The 18333-nt window shown below is 40.9% G+C and overlaps 1 protein-coding gene across 6 annotated transcripts in view; it reads right to left on the bottom strand.

The window, feature by feature from the left end:
* The window catches only part of clec16a (C-type lectin domain containing 16A), a 172602-nt gene that overhangs the window by 89722 nt on the left and 64547 nt on the right, over window positions 1–18333 (bottom strand). For 4 of the 6 annotated variants that reach the window (XM_078418213.1, XM_078418218.1, XM_078418214.1 and 1 more), the window contains 5 exons: window positions 12581–12809; window positions 4440–4566; window positions 3006–3106; window positions 2351–2473; window positions 118–227 (listed from right to left, as the gene is read on the bottom strand). In XM_078418213.1, the coding sequence (XP_078274339.1) occupies window positions 118–227; window positions 2351–2473; window positions 3006–3106; window positions 4440–4566; window positions 12581–12809 (690 nt within the window). The remainder of the gene's footprint in view (window positions 1–117; window positions 228–2350; window positions 2474–3005; window positions 3107–4439; window positions 4567–12580; window positions 12810–18333) is intronic. The other 2 variants (XM_078418216.1, XM_078418217.1) reach the window with 1 other exon arrangement.

Raw genomic sequence — 18333 nt, 5'->3', positions numbered from 1 at the left:
ATTATTTTCATTTTTTTGAGAAAAGAACTCTGCACGCAAAGATACCAGACTTTGACAATGTAACAATTACCCTTTCACACACAGCACCACAAATTTAAAAAAGTTCCACATTTTTACCTCATGACAGGCAAGATGCACATCTTTAATAATGCAGGTACCATCTGAAAGCACAAGCTGTCTTAGTAAGAGACAAGCAAGTTCCAACGTAGCCAACCGAATTATTGCACCTGAAAAATAATATTTACAGTATTAACAACATGTATTCAAGCAATAACCGGTTTTCTATATTTAATAATGTATCAAATTAAATTGAAGGGGTAGCTTATTCTCATGCACACCTTTGATCAGCAAATGCTAAAGCCATCAGTTCAATATGTCAACACATATTATGGTAGCACTCCCATTCATGATTTAGCTTGACATAATGCATAAAGTACTCATCCCTCCCCACCTACCTTCCCCCTCCCCGTAAGCAGAAGAGTTGAAACACCTGTCCCCACACCACCTCTTTCACCACCACCAAGGAACCCTAAACAGCCCGCTTGAGATGACATAAATTTCCATGCACCTCCATTTGGCCTCCTCTACATCAGTGACACCAAGTGTAAACTAGGCAACCTGTGCACTATTTGCTGGGGTCTGCTGTATCTCCTGATTGATTTCTAGTCATTTTAATTCCCCTTGACATTCTGATCTTTTTGTCCTTGGCCTCTGCCACTGACAGAATGAGGCCACATGCAAACTGAAAAAACAACTCCCCATATTCCGCTTGTTTAACCTAACACACAACAGAGAGAAAATTGAATTCTCCAATTTCAGATAACTCCTGCCAACTTCTACCCAGTGTTTCCCTCTTCCTTCCCATCCTGCACACACAATCTTTCCACTCTCCCCGTCTGTTACCCAGTTCCTCTCCCGTCCTCCAAATGCTCATGTCTCATCTCTCCCAACCCCTTCATATTCCCTTCCATGCACTATCCCTCTGTCTGGTTCTCCATTTCATTTTCCTTCTTCCTTATTTACCAGATTCCATATCTACACTCTTTTATCTTCTCCACCTCCAACTTTCATTACTATCTCCACCCATCTCTCCCCCACCTGCGTTACCTGCCAATCAAATCCTCCTCACTTCAATCCATCTATCACCTGACAGTTCACTCCCCTCCCCTTTCCCCACACCTCTCACTACCCTTTATTTCCCCTTTGCTGTCACAGTCCGAAGAAGGGTCTCGACCTGAAACGTCATCTGCCCATTTCCTCCACAGATGCTGCCCGACCCACTGAGTTCCTCCAGCAGTTTGAGTTTTTGCTAAAGGAAATGGAATGTTTGTCCAAGATTGCAGGTGAAACAGAGTTGAAACATTTGAATTTGTCCTTTGATTGTGTTATACCCGATTCAGAATCTTTGATGCTGAAACTGGGAAGTCGAAAAATATTTTATTTACCAGCACTAATATCTTTTATGTCAATGACCACAGAAGCTATAATACATTAATGCTCATGATGACAGAAGCTATAATATACTAAAATCAACATCGAAACATAAACATAGTAACTGGCATGTGCTTGCTTGGTTGCTTCCAACATGATATACATTTATTCCTAAAGGCACCTACCTTGTTTCATTATGTTCTCCATCAGGAACACCTTTCCAAAAATTATTTGCAGCTTACTATATTCTTCAGGTTTCTTTGTAGAATTTAAAAGATTCTCAAATCAATAAATATTTGATATACTTCCAAAAAGATTGAATCTAGACCGTCTACTCATTTATATATTTTTGTTGCAAGGTACCAAGGCACAACTAAGTTTTCCTACTTGCTATTTTTAAACATGTGAGTTAGCATTTTATTCATCATCTACGTGCTTTACAGCCAATTAAACACTTTTTGACATGTAATCATCACATTGTTTCGGAAACATGGAACCCAATTTTCACACTGCAAACTCCTACAATCAGCAATGACTGGACAAATCACTTTTAGTGATATTGATTTTCGTGACTTACAAAAACAAATGGGGTCTCAGGTTAACCTCTCATCTAAAGTGTGGCACCTCTAAGACTGTGACACTGTCAGCCTAGAATTTTGCACTCAAAACTCTGGAGAGAGACATGACCTTCAGAAACACCTGAAATTAGTACAAGCAAGTCATGGCGTGCAATAATAATGAACATCTTAAAGCAGATGTAAACACCAATATCACAAAAAAACATCGATTCAATTTCAGCTTCTTCCAAACTGCCGAGGACTGAACCACTGAAACTGATTTACTCCAGAGGTTTTAGCTTTCCCTTCTATTGAAGCTAGAAACAATTAAAAAAAACAATTACATGAGGAAATTTACTCACCAGAACGTGTTGATTGGTTCATTATCTTAATGAGTCTTTCTGCCAGTACATGGCTATATACGTTCTTCTCCTTGGCATTCTCTGGAGGAATTTGAATCTTTTCCAACAGGTCTGAATCTATACCTAAATAATATCAAATTACTGAATGTTTTGAATCATTACATAGCTTTCTTATCTTCACCCACATGGCGAGTCAAATGTTTGGTTAGAAGTTTAATTGAGTTCCTAGGAATTTCTGTCTGTGAAATGAGACAGCTGAATTTAACACCCAAGTGTAAAAAAATGATCATCATTCAAGCACATCTTACACGACTTCCAGATCCTGTAGTTTTGAAATGCACAAAAACACATTTTTGGAAAAATATTCCATAACAGTTTCCACCCAAGTAAAAACCCATCTCAAGATAACTAGATTTTTTTTGTAAAAGTGGGAAATAGCAGAGAAGTTGCTTTTTGTCGTGGTCATGGAGAAAGCAAGGATTTGAATCAGACAATACATTTAGTGAATACATCATGGTTGAAAGAATGTACACGTATGTAGCACCATCATTACGATCAAAAGTAGTAAAATAAACCAAGCACTAAGTTGTTCAACACTGGAGAACAACTTTTCATGCTAGCAATTTTTCAAGACCAAATATTGACAAAAACTAACCTTTGTTGTGTGATATTGCAAAAAGAAGACACAGCACAAATAGTGCATAATAATCTTCCTCAAAGCACTCCAGTGCTTTATACAGTAGTTCTAGGAAGGGTCTGTAAATATGAACAGACAAAATAAAGGATGAGAGTACAAAGGCAGCTTACGGGAATATAACATAACTATATTCTAATATACAGAAAACTGAAGTCTGAAAAGCATACCGTTATTTGGCTAAATATTCTTCTTATTACCTCCCCATTTAATGTTCCTCTATTACAATTAATTTACACCTTGCTTGATCAAAGATTATTTCATTGTTAAATTTCTCATGCTTTGTTACTGCAACAGCTTCCCAATAACAAACTTCAGCTCTTGGTAATATGCCAAATTATTTACTAACTTAAGGCAACACAGGATTTAATTTGGACAATCAGGTCCACCTTGGCTCCTTGCAGACTAATTCCTTCAGTCCTCTTCCTGTTTTCTTTATTTCCCAGCAGAATTTCTTCCAACAAATCCCATTTTTGATTTAATTTGCTACTTACCTACACTATAAGGGGCTAGTTACAGTAGCCAATTAATCCATCAATTTATTGTTGGGATTTGGAACCTTGGTAGAAACATATATAGTCATGGAGATAACATGCTAGAGGTCAGCAATGAACCCAGGTCCCTAGAGTTGTGACATAAGCGTTAACTGCTGCACCACCATTCTGCCCTTAAAGTAACATTGTTATGATTCCTTCTCTGATGAAAAGAAACATATATTGGGAATTTTAGGGAAAGCATCACAAATAATTTAAATTTGTTCCATTGCTTAGACATGCAAAACACATTTCAAAAATGTACATGCTGTATCTTCAGCAATATCTCACTAGCTTAACATTAATGTAATCATACTGCTGTTAACTATATTATTATACTCCAACATGCACTACACAACTCAGCACTAGAAATTTACATTTAAAAAATCAAGATCTGATATCAACAAAGACTTTGTTCCTTACCATTTATGACCATAATATATTTGCTTTTTTTTTTTTTAAATATATTTTTTGTTAGAGATACATCGCGGGACAATTTTACACATACATCAAGCCAATTAACCTACATACCTGTACGTCTTTGGAGTGTGGGAGGAAACAGAAGATCTCGCAGAAAACCCACGTGGTCATGGGGAGAACGTACAAACTCCGTACAGACTGCACCCATTGTCGGGAGCTTCACTAACTACTTGGTTAAGAAACAACATTACTTAACAAAATTTTGAATTGTTATTTTTTAAATATCCAAAATGGCAGACAAGTGCATGGAGAAGATTGGGTCATTCAGATAATATACATCATTTCTGCTTTGGCTCTATTCCGAGCCTTTTTAGAAGAAAACTCAATTTCCCACTCTGGTGACAAAAATCGTTACATTTCACAAATACAAAATTAAGCTTGCCTTCTTCTTGGATTGTTAGTCCTTACAGCAGCTGCAGTTTTCTCCTCATCTGTGGTATTCTGTTCCATCAAGCCTGAAATCTGGGGGCCAGATATCTTGCATCGCTCCATAATAACCATTTCAATTTCTTCAAACAAGGGAAACAAAACTTCCTTTTTAAAACTGACACTAAATACTGTGTGCCAGAACAAATCTCAATTACAGAACAAAATCTAAATTTCTTGGGTCCCAATGTGTTCTCTCTTCAAATATTATGAAAAATACAATTAAAATAGCAAATACACAAATTTAAAATTAATAACATTACTGAAAAGAACAGTAGTTACACAAATTAGCCACACAAATTTGTTAATGAAAGTTCAGCTTCAATAATCATTAATAATTTTGACTATGGAAATATTGATAAATAAATAGATTGTAATCACATTTTATTGGATTTAAATGTTTGTTGGCTAACCAATTATTTCCCTGCCACTACAAATTTCCAGGAAGTTGTTCATTTGCATTGTTATAAGGTAGAGTGTAATTAGTTTTTTTTTAAGCAATAGTATATTAAATAATCATGTGAAAAGACTGCTACGTATAAATTATTGTAAGGTGCTCAGTTTTAAGAATTTTCCAAATACAATGCTTCAGGATTCAGTAAAACAACATCTTTGCAATACAATACCTTTCACATAAAAGATCCATCCCTGACAGAATCAACTCTGGACAATTAAAATACTGGTTTATTCACAAAATGCTGGAGTAACTCAGTAGGTCAGGCAGCATCTCGGGAGAGAAGGAATGGGTGACGTTTCGGGTCGAGACCCTTCTTCAGACTTGAACAAAAACAACTCGACCTTGTGAGGATGAACTCCTTGGAATTATCCAGTGATTTTCCCTAACTGCACATGATGACGTTTCCACCACAACATAGAACAGTTCAGCACATGAATGGGCTCTTCAGCCCACAATGTTTGTGCTGAACATGATGCCAAGTAAAACAGATCTCATCTGACTGTACATAATCCTTATCCCTCTATTCCAAAAGCCGCTTAAATGCCACTATCAGATCTGGCTCTACCACCACCCCTGGCAATGTGTTCCAGGCCCCCACTACCCACTGTGTAAAACACTTGCCCCACACATCTCCATTAAACATTCCACCCATATCTCATAGCAATGCCCTCGAGTGTTTACCATTTTGCACCCATGGATTAAAGGTTCTGAGGTCTACCCCATCTATGCCTCTCATAATTTTATATACTTCTATTAAGTCTCCCCCTCAACCTCTGAGGTTCCAGAGAAAACAAACCAAGTCTATCCAACCTCTCCCTGTAGCTGAAACTTTCTAATCCAGGTAGCATTCTGGCATTACTAGCCTGATCTTTTTGTTATTTTTAGTATGTGTTAAAAGTATGTTTTAATGTTCCTTGGTTTGTTTTATGTGGGGGGGGGGGGGGGGGGGGGCAGGGGAAACCTTTTTTCAATCTCTTACCTCGACGGAGATGCGATTTTTTTCCATATCGTATCTCCGTCCCCATTGCAGCCCAACATCGTGGTGTTGCGGTCTTTCCTGGAGACCGACAGACACTCCAAGCCGCGGGAGACTGCGGGACTTTAACATCGCGGACCTTGCGACCCCTTTGCCAGGGATCGAAGCTCCAACCGCGGGGCCTGTGGACTTTAACATCGTGAAACCCGCGGTCGCTGGTAAGAGGCCGACTCGGGAGCTCCATGCCCCGGAGTGAGTTTCAACCATCCCGATGCAGGAGTTTCATTGACCCCAACTTCGATCGTTAACTGCGGACGGTTTTACTGCCCCGATCGCGGGAGAACAAGAGGAAGAAGATTGAACTTTATTGCCTTCCTTCACAGTGAGGAATGTGGAATCCACTGTGATGGATGTTTATGTTAACTTTTATGCGGTTGTGTGTCTTGTGGGTTTTCACTTAGTATGGCTGTATGGTAACTCAAATTTCACTGTACCTTAGTTGGTACATGTGACAATAAATTGACCTTGAAACCTTTTTCTCTACCCTGAATAACCAATTTTTCTCGAATGTTTCCTATAGAGTTTGATCCCATGTACTGGATCACGTGGGCTGTCCACAAGGATATCCCTGAGCTGCCAGCTACTTGTCATTTTCAGTCTGTGTCAGAAACACTCTGACCTCCCCATTTCTGATCACTTACACCATTCCAATGAAACCCAACTGAAGCTTGAGAAAGAAACATCTCAGAAACCGTCCAGCCATGGTCTCAAAACCAGCACAGACCAACTGGCCAGAATTTTTGTGGACATCTTTAATCTCTAATTACTACTTCAAAGGTCTCCACCTACTCTAAATGGACATCCATGATCCCGGTGCCCCGGAAGAGCAAGGTGAAATGTCTCAACGACTACCAACCGGTGGTACTCAAGTTCACTATGATAAAATGCTTCGAGAGGTTGTATATTACACAAATTAAAAGAAAAGGTAATAAAAATCAAAAGAAAAGGTAATAAAAACAACTGGTGAGTGTCCAACTAAGAATAAAATTATTAACAGAAGATTGAAGAATGCAGCAAGGGTGTTGACTGCAGCTACAACTGTTTACTGTCAAATCCATTATACACAACATTCACATTTAAAAAAATTAAAGTAACAAATAGTCGATGCAAATCTCTGGAAATAGTGTGTCTTCCTTGTCTGGTTCAATATTCCAGTTATCCAGTAAGCAAAACTACCAAAGGGATTTGCATAAATTTTGAGATATTTTACTAATTACTCATTCAGAACACAGATGGACAAAAGTGTCGACTAGAACTAATTCCATGTTTGACTCATTTCTAAGATTACCCAATCAGACATGTGGAACAATAACCTGATTTCAGATTCAGTGGTGAATCATAGGGATATATATTTTTGTATTTTTCTTAATTAAAATTCACAGAAAATCTTTGCTGAGTCTTCAAAATACAGATCAGCTAATATATTGGACATTGACATGAGCTGCAAACTGGAAAGGATTTTAATCAACTCTAGATTCTCTAACTTGCAAATCTAATCATCTTCAAACTATTGCATAAAATATCCCAAATTAAATCAAGTGTTTTTTACATTTGCTCGCAAGGAGGAAGTTGATATAATTTTATACAAGTGTTGTTTAATTCATAGGTATGTAATTCATAGAGGCTTCCTGTAATAAAACAATGAAGGCTGGACAGAGGGTTACAACTACCAATCATTCATGTGGCAAGTTACTAGTCTCATTTTGATGGTTTAATAGATTATCATCTCTCCTCAGATGGAATATAATCTGTATAAATATGCTTTCAATGCTTTTAACTCCTTGTAAATGGGCACAGGAGAGTCCAGAGCAAATGATGAATTCAGTTTCTCAACTGCAAATAACAAGTAGCAGCAGATTTGGTCCCTTAATGTTAAAAGCTGCCGAATTTGTTATCCTTATCTAATGTTATTTTACAATAAATAGACAATATGTAAAATTAATGACAAAGGGATATTTTTTGAGAAAAAACTGCCATTTATCAGGTACTTTGCTGATTTCACATGAAAACCTATACTTACGTGCCTAATAAATAATTAGCGATTAATCTACAGTACCTTCAGATTTACTTGACCATCTTGAACCAGTTGAATCGATAAATCAAGAAAAAAAAGAATTAAGATCTAAGAGCATTTACACTCACTGATTGTTGATAATGGATGCTGAAAGCAGAAATAAAATTTAACAGAAGAGGCTGAAGATGAAATTGCTGCAACTTTTGCCCCACTTCTATCCCCTCCCCACAACCCTTCTTACAAATTTAGACTGAATCTCCCTCACTCTCCTAAATATCCAGAAATTATAGCAATGTAAATGCAAGTTAGTTTAAATCAAGATAAGTAAATATTAGTACAAAGAAAAGACACCATAAAATCTGGTTACGAACAAAATCTAATGTAATCTACAATTACATAAATAAGATGTATTAACCAGCTGCAGAAGTGAATTAAAAAAAGGAGGGGGGCAAATCTTTGAACTATCCAATATACCCAAATATATAAATATCTTTCACTATTACTGCTAAGGTTTATAACAATAAAGAATAATAATATTATTTGTGCAAAAGTGATGACAGGCTAGCCTTGGGTTAAGTACTTTATAATGAAAAAGCATCCTGTGCTAAGATGGTGTCTTGATATTTCAATTTAGCCTAATGAGGCAAAATATAAGGAAATGATCGTAAAAATTATCATTTTATCCTGAATCATCAATTGATATCCACTGGTGATTTATTGGAACTTCAATTCATTTGAACATCAATGATTCGTTTTGAAATAGTTTATAGGGAAGCTACTCTTCAAAGCAAGGACAACTCGTGTTCATCCATGTAAAATTGCCAAAGTACAAGGTAAACTCAGAGGGAAAGTATAATTCAGAAGGGCAGCACGGTGGCGCAGCAGTAGAGTTGCTGCCTTACAGTGCTTGCACGCCGGAGACCTGGGTTCGATACCGACTATGGGTGCCGTCTGTACGAAGTTTGGGCGTTCTCCCCGTGACCTGCGTGGGTTTTCTCCGAGATCTTCGGTTTCCTCCCACACTCCAAAGACGTACAGGTTTGTAGATAAATTGGCTTGGTAATTGTAAAAATTGCCCCTAGTGCATGTAGGAGAGTGTTAGTGTGTGGGGATCGCTGGTCGGCGCGGACTCGGTGGGCTGAAGGGCCAGTTTCCGCGCTGTATCTCTAAACTAAACTAAATATATCTTAAGGCTGCGTGCTTAGCCCCCTGCTCTATGGGTTTTACACCCGTGACTATGTGGCTAAGCACAGCTTCAAAGCCATCTATAAATTTATCAGCAACACCACCCTGGTTGGCTGGTTAATGTGTGATAATAAATCAGTGTACAGGAGATAGAACACCTGAAAGTGGTACCACAACAACAACCTCTTGCTCAAAGCCAACAAGACCACGGAACTATTCCTTGACTTCAGAAAGGGGAAGTTTGGAGACCGAGTGCCACTTTTCATTGATGGGTCGGTGATGGAGAGAATTAAACGCTTCAAATTTGTAGGGATTAACATCTCCGATGACTTGTTACAAGCCTGCACGTAGATGTAATCACCAAAAAGGCGTGTCAGCACTTCTACTATTTTAGAAGTTTAAAAAGAAATTTGGCATGTCACCAAATACTCTTAACAAACTTCTATTGAAGAGGGTATCCTGACTAGATATATCGTGGTCTAGTATAAAACTTCCAACACAGTGGAACAGAAGAGGCTGCAAGGTGCATAGCCCCGACTATCAGAGGCACATAGTCCTCTCTATCAAAATCACCTACATGATACACTGGCATCTATCATCTACCATCCAGCCCATGCCCTCCGCAGGTATCAATTTCGGTATGCATGACAATGTTCCATTTCGGTATGCGTGACAATTAAACCTTGCCTTGACTCTCAACTCTTCTCAATTTATTCTACCGTACCATTGGAGACAAAATTCAGAAGCCTGTAGCCATACGTTACTGCCTTACAACGATCAGATCCTTCAACCAACACGTTTAACCCTAATCGTAACTGGACAACGGAACACTATGGATGACCTCTTATACTATCATAGACTCGTTTTCTTTTCTCTAATTGTGTTTTGCACAAATGCATTTTAAGCACGATTGGTTTGAAGAACATTAAAGTCGACTTGACTTGACACAGAATATCATAGCAAATTGAGAATATCAGAATATCATAGCAAATTGAGAATGTGGTGAGCGTTGAATTGCTCAGCAGAAAATTGCACAAAACATTAACAAAAGAGAAATACAGAGTGGTGGGGAAAGAGAAACACAAACACACAAACATAACACTCACTGTTCCTGTAAAGATCAGCACAAACAACGCAACAGTTTCATCTTAAGTGATTATAACTTTATCTTCAAAGTTAGAGAATGATATGTGCTATATAAATTGCTAGCTAGGGATATACAAATCTGCACTGATGGGCAGAAAGGGTATTACATTTTTAAAGCCACGAAAAAAGTCAATGCTGGATGTATGGAAATTCTTGGCTACATTTTAATAGTTTACTAGATTGAGGTGGACCCGTTGAGTCCAAATCTCTCCTGCGGGACTCTCCTGGCCAACCCACCCCCAACTGACGATCCTGCGGGCCCAGCAACCCTCTCCAAATGACGAAGCCCGTTGCCGGGCAGGGAGTGACCCCAGGGCCGTGGGCGGGCGAAGGGGGACAGGGAAGGGGAAAGGGTGCCACTCACCTCGGCCCCGTGCCGCCAGCGTGGCAGCCAGAGCGAGCCATGGACCCAAAGCCTCTCCTGCATTGGTCTAGCACCCTCCCCTACTCCCCTTCCCCCCTCCTCTCCCCCCCCACCCTCACTCCCCCACACTCCCACCCTCGCCCTCCCCCCTCTCCACCCACACCCCCTCCTCCTCCCCCTCCCCTCTCAACCGACACCCCCTCCTCCTCCCCATCCCCCCCCCCCCACTCCCAGTCCACTCCCCCCTCCCTTTCCCCCCCCTCCAAGCCACTTATCTGTGCCCGGTGCGTGCAGCGCTGATCGTCAGTGAGCGGCGGGGGTACCCTAGTTTTTTTAACGGCTGTTTTTAAAGTCTACTCTGCGAAACAAACGGGGGTTTTTTTCATGTTTTTTTTAGAAATGGAAATTCTTTTTTCAATAACGCTCACGTGGGGCGGCGCACCCCACATGGGACCCGGACCAATCGGGCGCCGAGCTGCGTGGAAGGACGCTATATATTTTTTAATTGTGTGGCGCTCCCCCCACGTGAGCGCTATTGAAGGACTTTTTCTTTCAAAGAATGAAATAAACGAAACTTTTTTTCCCTCTTTAAGCTAAACTGTTTTTAAAATGAGAAAATTCTACCCCCTCCCCTCATTGTCCGCCACTACCGTCACTTTGGCGGGTCCCGACCCCTCCCTCGTTGGTCGTGCCCCCCCTCCCAGTCTGACGTCACATGCTGAACCTTGACAAGTTTCACTTTTTGAAGCGAATTTTTAAACTTTAAAATCTCTCTAACTTTAAAAATATGACCAATTTGAATGAAACTTGGATGAAAGGGTCCCCATTACAAAGGTGAGTAAGGTGGTCCAAAATTGTCGTGCACTATGTGTGACGGGGGCACAAATACGGCTAACGGCCAAACAAATAACTAACCTCCAAATATCAGCCAAACAAACAAGATCACTGCGACAGAGAGTTTTTGTGATATATAGATAGATAACTGTTGTAATGTAGGAAGGAAATAACCCTTGAGGAAATATGATGCTTTATTCATACCGTTACTACTGATTTACTGAAACAAATAATTCCTATTTTTCAGATTCATTGTTGGTCTTTCCCCTACCGCCTGTCAGAATTCAGTACAATCATGTAGGAACAAGGATAATATTAAAATCAACCAAAAATCAACGTTGATATTAAAATCAACGCGGCAGATTCTGACTCAAATAATCAGACAAAGGAAATCATGGCATTAGAGGCACCAGTCAAAGACATGCAACTTAGATCAAAGGAACCAAATATTAAAGCAACTGTTCACTGGCACACATATAGCAAAAGAGAATTTGCACAAATCAACTTCGCAGACATACAAAAAAGTAATGGCAAGACCAAAGCTAGTGATGCCCCAGCAGACAGCAAAACAGATCAAATAAATATTTCAAAATATGCTTTGAACATCTCCAAGCTTTTCAGTCCTGCAGATAAAATATAAATGCTTGCAGTGGGACATAATAATCTATTCTGAAAGTAAAAATAAGGCTGATCCTAACTTGAAGGGAAGAATATTATGTCCAAGGCAAACTCATTTTTTGGCAATTAGGCAACTTTAAAGAATATTCTCTAAATGTCTGGACCTTCTTTTTTTCCCTCTTTATAACCAGAGGGTGCATGTCGGCTCAAAAATAGATATGCCGGCAACAATTTCTCCTATTCTCCTTGAACTACAACAGCAAAGATCCTGTACTGTTGATCCCATCAAAATGTGCAGTTCACCATGATATTAAAAACATTACAATTCTCAAAATATTTTGGAATTTATACATTTCTGTACACTTCAGCAAATATATTGAATAATCACTGGATTGTAGGAAAGTGAGGGGAACCATCAGTCTTTTTGTTCATGCAACACTCACCTTCAGTCTCCCCACTTGTCTTGTTGCATTTTGCACTAGAGTCTGTACCTTTCAGCTTTTCAGTGTCATCTTCCTTCTCTTCTATCCCCTTCTCCTCTTCTTCATCTTCACCCACATTTTTATAGTTTGGCCTTTTCTGCACTCTCTTTCTTCCCTTGTGTCGACTAATCTCAAGAGATCTTTCCAACGTTTCCACAGGTTTGGTGAAACATCGAATACTTGTGGACATCTATAAAGAATAAATCAAAAATAGCAAAAATTGTGGTGAAAGCTCTTAAATGCCAGATTAAACAAAAACATGTTCACAAATTTACATGTTCACAAATTTTGCATGTATGGGCATGGCAATAAAGACATTTTTAACATCATCATTGGTATTTTGGCACAAAGTAACAATGAAGTTCAAAATATAACAATCTATACAGGACCCATGGTTACATTGCAGGAAGAATGGTTAACAAGATTTTATAATAGTTACTGCCCACTACTTTAATTAATGTGACATTCTACTTTATTAAAATCTGAGCATTTATGTTGAAAGCCAGAAGCTTGCAATTTATTGTTTTTAGTTTTAAAATACTGAAGTATCTCTAACTATGATTTTGAGAGTTTACCATAATTAGTTTATTCTTGGAATAACTGGATATAATTCTCATTTAAGGAAACAATAAAAAATATTTCATATTTATACAGGAAAACATTGTAGTGTAAGTAAATGCAAAATGCAATGGTAAAAAGTTAAGATATTCCCAAAGAGCTAACAAGAACAGAAATGAACACATTAATATTATATGTTAGGCTATTGATGCAACCAAAATGATGTGGAGCACTCCAAAAAGAATCCACAATAAACAAAGCAAAGTCCAAAACATAATCTTTCGCTCAGCAATACCAATATTACCAGTAAAACCACTGTATCACCAGCCAGTCATTGGATCCATTAAAATGCATTTCCCTGTTGCAAGCAGTCACAGCTTGGGCTCTGCCCAAACCACAGAATCCAGGCCGCCATTAATGTGGCTCTCAGGAGTCTAGCAGACTATGCTTTGGGTCAGAATTCGTCACACATAGGTAGTCTGCTCGAGGTGTATTATTGAATTTGTGAACCTGATGATTATAACTGTGAATAATCCTACCTCCACAAATTGGGGATGGTATATGTACTACGGCAATTTTTTAACTGTTATTTTGCACTTAACATATCAAAAAAAAATTTTTTTTGATATAATTGTGCATTTTAGTAGCCATTAATTGAACACCTCCTCCTCTATCCAAATTAATGTGACAACTTTCATCGACTCCATACTAAGCCATTTACACTAGGGTGTACTACACTACCAGGATCAGATTTGCCTCACAATATCAAAAATGCAAATAGTTTGCTGTCAGGATTATTTAAACATCACTTCATAACTGGAAACATGTCTGTGACTAACTCCCATCTTCCTGTGAGGGAGCACCTGGCTTCTACTCGGCAACCACCCTCGAAAGCAGGGCTGAGATGATGCAGTCACTGTGTGGAGAATCACAGATGCAAAACCACATCCTGTCACAATCTATTCAACTAGATCTGGTACAAGTGTGTTTAAAATTTTTTTAAACCCTCCAATTTTGAGAATTTGGAATCAAGAAAAGGGCTTTGAATCAAGAAAAACTTACCCCTCAAATCACCTTTAAAACTCCTACCATTCAACTCCACCCTCTTGATTTTCATAATCCCACCAAGGGAAAAAATACTTTGACCGTGCAGGGGGGGAGAGGGGGAGGGGCGAGAGGGGGAGGGGCGAGAGGGGGAGGGGCGAGAGGGGAAGGGGGCGAGGGGAAGGGGGCGAGGGGAAGGGGAGAGGGGAAGGGGGAGAGGGGAAGGGGGAGAGGGGAAGGGGGAGAGGGGAAGGGGGAGAGGGGAAGGGGGAGAGGGGAAGGGGGAGAGGGGAAGGGGAGAGGGGAGAGGGGAAGGGGGAGAGGGGAAGGGGAGAGGGGAAGGGGGAGAGGGGAAGGGGGAGAGGGGAAGGGGGAGAGGGGAAGGGGGAGAGGGGAAGGGGGAGAGGGGAAGGGGAGAGGGGAAGGGGAGAGGGGAAGGGGAGAGGGGAAGGGGGAGAGGGGAAGGGGGAGAGGGGAAGGGGAGAGGGGAAGGGGAGAGGGGAAGGGGAGAGGGGAAGGGGAGAGGGGAAGGGGAGAGGGGAAGGGGAGAGGGGAAGGGGGGAAGAGGAGGGGCAGAGAGTGGAGGGGGAGAGAGTGGAGGGGGAGAGAGTGGAGGGGGAGAGAGTGGAGGGGGAGAGAGTGGAGGGGGAGAGAGTGGAGGGGGAGAGAGTGGAGGGGGAGAGAGTGGAGGGGGAGAGAGTGGAGGGGGAGAGAGTGGAGGGGGAGAGAGTGGAGGGGGAGAGAGTGGAGGGGGAGAGAGTGGAGGGGGAGAGAGTGGAGGGGGAGAGAGTGGAGGGGGAGAGAGTGGAGGGGGAGGGTGGAGGTGGAGGGTGGAGGTGGAGGGTGGAGGTGGAGAGGGTGGAGGGGGAGAGAGTGGAGGGGGAGGGGATGCGGAGGCGATGGGGAGTGGGGGTGGGGAGGGGAGGGGGGGTGTGGAGGGGGAGTGGGGAGGAGAGGGTGCTGCATCAATGCAGGAGGTTTGGGCCCAACAGGTTCACTTGGTCTAGTCCTTTCTAAAGTTTGCTAATTTCTGTTGTTTTTCCCATGGCATACTGTGGCACATTACCGACTGAATACAATATGCACTAAGGAAAATTCATACCCAGTACGCATAGTGTATGTGCCTAGCCCTGATTAGAAACCAGTGATGGTAAATCAGTTATCAACCAATTATAAATTATTGTCTTAACTGGTAGCTGCGGTTTAGCTATGACCCCCCAAAAAATTATTTGATAATAAATTTAGAAAAAGGATCGGCACAATCTTTCATAAAGTAGAATTGCCGCAAAAAAGTGTTAATCGTGTTCAGCAGAATGACCAATACAGCTGGTCTATATTTGCATGTGTGGTGCATCTAACCATTTTCACTTGGCGTACGGTAAGTAATTTTGTATCTCAATCGGTATTGGTTTGATCTCATGCAGTTTACTGGTAAAACAGAGTTATAACAGTAAGTCTGGTGCTCTTTACAGGAAAGAGAAAGTAGGTTACAAGCCCAACAAGTCCAATTCAGGTGTAATCATACCACACATCAATTATTCAGGAAACAACTGGCGACACTTCTCACCAAACAGGAAGAAAGGTGCTACAACAGCCAAAGAGAATGTCTTTCAACCTCCACAGCAGATGTTATCATCATGGCACCAAGAAATGGTGCAAATGTAGTTTTTATTTTGAAATACTTCTAATCAGAAGAATTTTTATAAAATAAACACTCACGGTGTATAAGCAATCTAAGCAGATTAACACCAAAAGACAAAACTTTATTGAAATTTTAAGAACACAAATTTGACACATTTCATATTTAGACTATTAAAGGGAAAATAGCTCGTGTGGAGCACCACTAGTTTTGTTTTGTAACAAAAAAAATTAGCTTCAACACTTGCACTAGTGTCATTTATTATGAGCCCTCTTTACGATGAATACAGCTGGAGTTCCTGACTGACCGAGTGAGGGAATTGGAGCTGTGGCTGAATAACTTCAGGATTGTCCGGGAGTATGAGAGTGACAGAGCTAGGAGCTGTATTGAAGTAGCCACGCCCAAAGCACAGGCAGAACGTAGATGGGATGACAACCAGAAAAGGAAGTAGGCAGAGAGTGCCTACTCTTTGGTGACCATTCCCCTTCAAAATAAGTATACCTTTTTGGATATTTTATTTTGGAGGGGGTTAACAATGGGGGAGCGCAGCAGCAACAGGCAGGTCTGCGGCACCAGGCCTGGCTCTGAGACACAGCGGGGAAGGGTGAAGGCAGACAGTCATAGTTACGTGAAATTCATTAGTCAAGGGGGACAGACAGGAGATTCTGTGGCTACAAGCATGACTCCAGTTTAGACAATAGACAATAGGTGCAGGAGGAGGCCATTCGGCCCTTCGAGCCAGCACTGTCATTCAATGTGATCATGGATGATCATTCACAATCAGTACCCCATTCCTGCCTTCTCCCCATACCCCCTGACTCCGCTATCTTTAAGAGCTCTATCTGGCTCTCTCTTGAAAGCATCCAGAGAATTGGCCTCCACTGCCTTCTGAGGCAGAGAATTCCACAGATTTACAACTCTCTGACTGAAAAAGTTCTTCCTCATCTCCGTTCTAAATGGTCTTTGGTGTGTTGCCTTACTGGTGCCAGGGTACAGAATGTCTCAGTCGCTGTAGAAGGGGAGGGTGAGCAGCCAGAAGCCTTGTGCACCTTGGCATAAATGACATAGGTAGGAAAAGGGACGAAGTGCTGCAGAGTCAACACAGGCAGGTAGGCAAAAGGTTAGAAAGTGGGATCGCAAAGGTGGTAATCTCCAGATTACTCTTGGTGCCACCTGCTAGTGAGAGTACCAATAGGAATTTAAGGCAGAATGCGTGGTTCAGGAGTTGGTGCAGGGAGCAGTGTTTCATATTTTTAGACTATCGGAATCTCTTCTGGTGCAGAGGTGATTTGCACAGGCCAGGATAAGTTACACCTGAACAGGAGGTGGATCAATATTCTTACAGTGACGTTTGCTTGTGTTACCCAGGAGGTACCCAAGATACTAAATGAATAGTTTGCATCTATATTGGAGGAAGGATGTGGAAGTTTTGGAGGGTCGAGAAGAGGTTTACCGGAATACTGCTTAGATTAGAAGGTATTTGCTATAAGGAGAAGTTGGGCAAACATGTTTTCTCTCGTGTTGGAGGCTGAGGGGAGACCTGACAGAAGTATGTCAAATTATGAAAGGCTTAGACAGCGACAATCAATCCCCTTTTTCTACCAGGATGCAAATGTTAAAGACTAGAAGGCATTAGCTTCAGGTGAGAGGGGAAAAGCTTAAAGGGCAAGTTTTTTTTCTAGAGAGTGATGGATGCCAGGAACGTATTGCCAGGATTGTGGTAGAAGCAAATACGATAGTAGCATTTTTTATAGGCACATGAACTTGCAGGGAATGAAGGGATATGGATCACGTGCAGGTGGGAGATTAGTTTATCTTGGCATTATGTTTGATGCAGATAATGTGAGCCAACGAGCCTGTTCCTGTTCTAGTGTTCACGTTCCCTCTCTGATTCTATACATCTCAAACAGTCAGTGACTGTCTTGATTTTTCCACCCTACGTATTCATTCAGGTCAACACCATCAGCCGCCCTATGTCTCTCTCCTTGTCCTTCACGCTAACAGGAACATACATACCATAAACTTTCAATATCACAATTTTAGCCAATAGAAATGTGGTTGCCGGTCCCAAATTGCTCACTGACAGACACTTCAATCTCTGCCCAATTCTCTAAGAGTAGGTTAGACTATGCCCTATGCCTTGTCGGGCCTTCGACATATTGTTGAGGAAATTTTCCTGAACACACTTGACAAATTCTACCCGTCCATGGCTTTGGCATTATGGCAATCCAAATCTCTACTGGGAAAGTTAAAATCCCCAACAATAATAATAATAATAATAGTATTGCAGTGATTACAATCTCGTGTCATATTTATTTCTTCAATTTTGTTGACTATTTAGATGCCCACATGCAGCATGATCCCAACAAAGTGATCATCCCCCTTTTCTTTCTCAGTTCCATTCATGTAGCCTCATTGGACAACCTCCCGTAATGTTATCTCGGATGATATGCCATGATGTTCCCCATCATCA

The sequence above is a fragment of the Rhinoraja longicauda genome, chromosome 21 (assembly GCF_053455715.1).
Source record: "Rhinoraja longicauda isolate Sanriku21f chromosome 21, sRhiLon1.1, whole genome shotgun sequence".
In the NCBI taxonomy this organism is placed as follows: Eukaryota; Metazoa; Chordata; class Chondrichthyes; order Rajiformes; family Arhynchobatidae; genus Rhinoraja; species Rhinoraja longicauda.
Note: the sequence above shows the minus strand (reverse complement) of the source record. Positions and strands in the feature narration are given on the sequence as shown.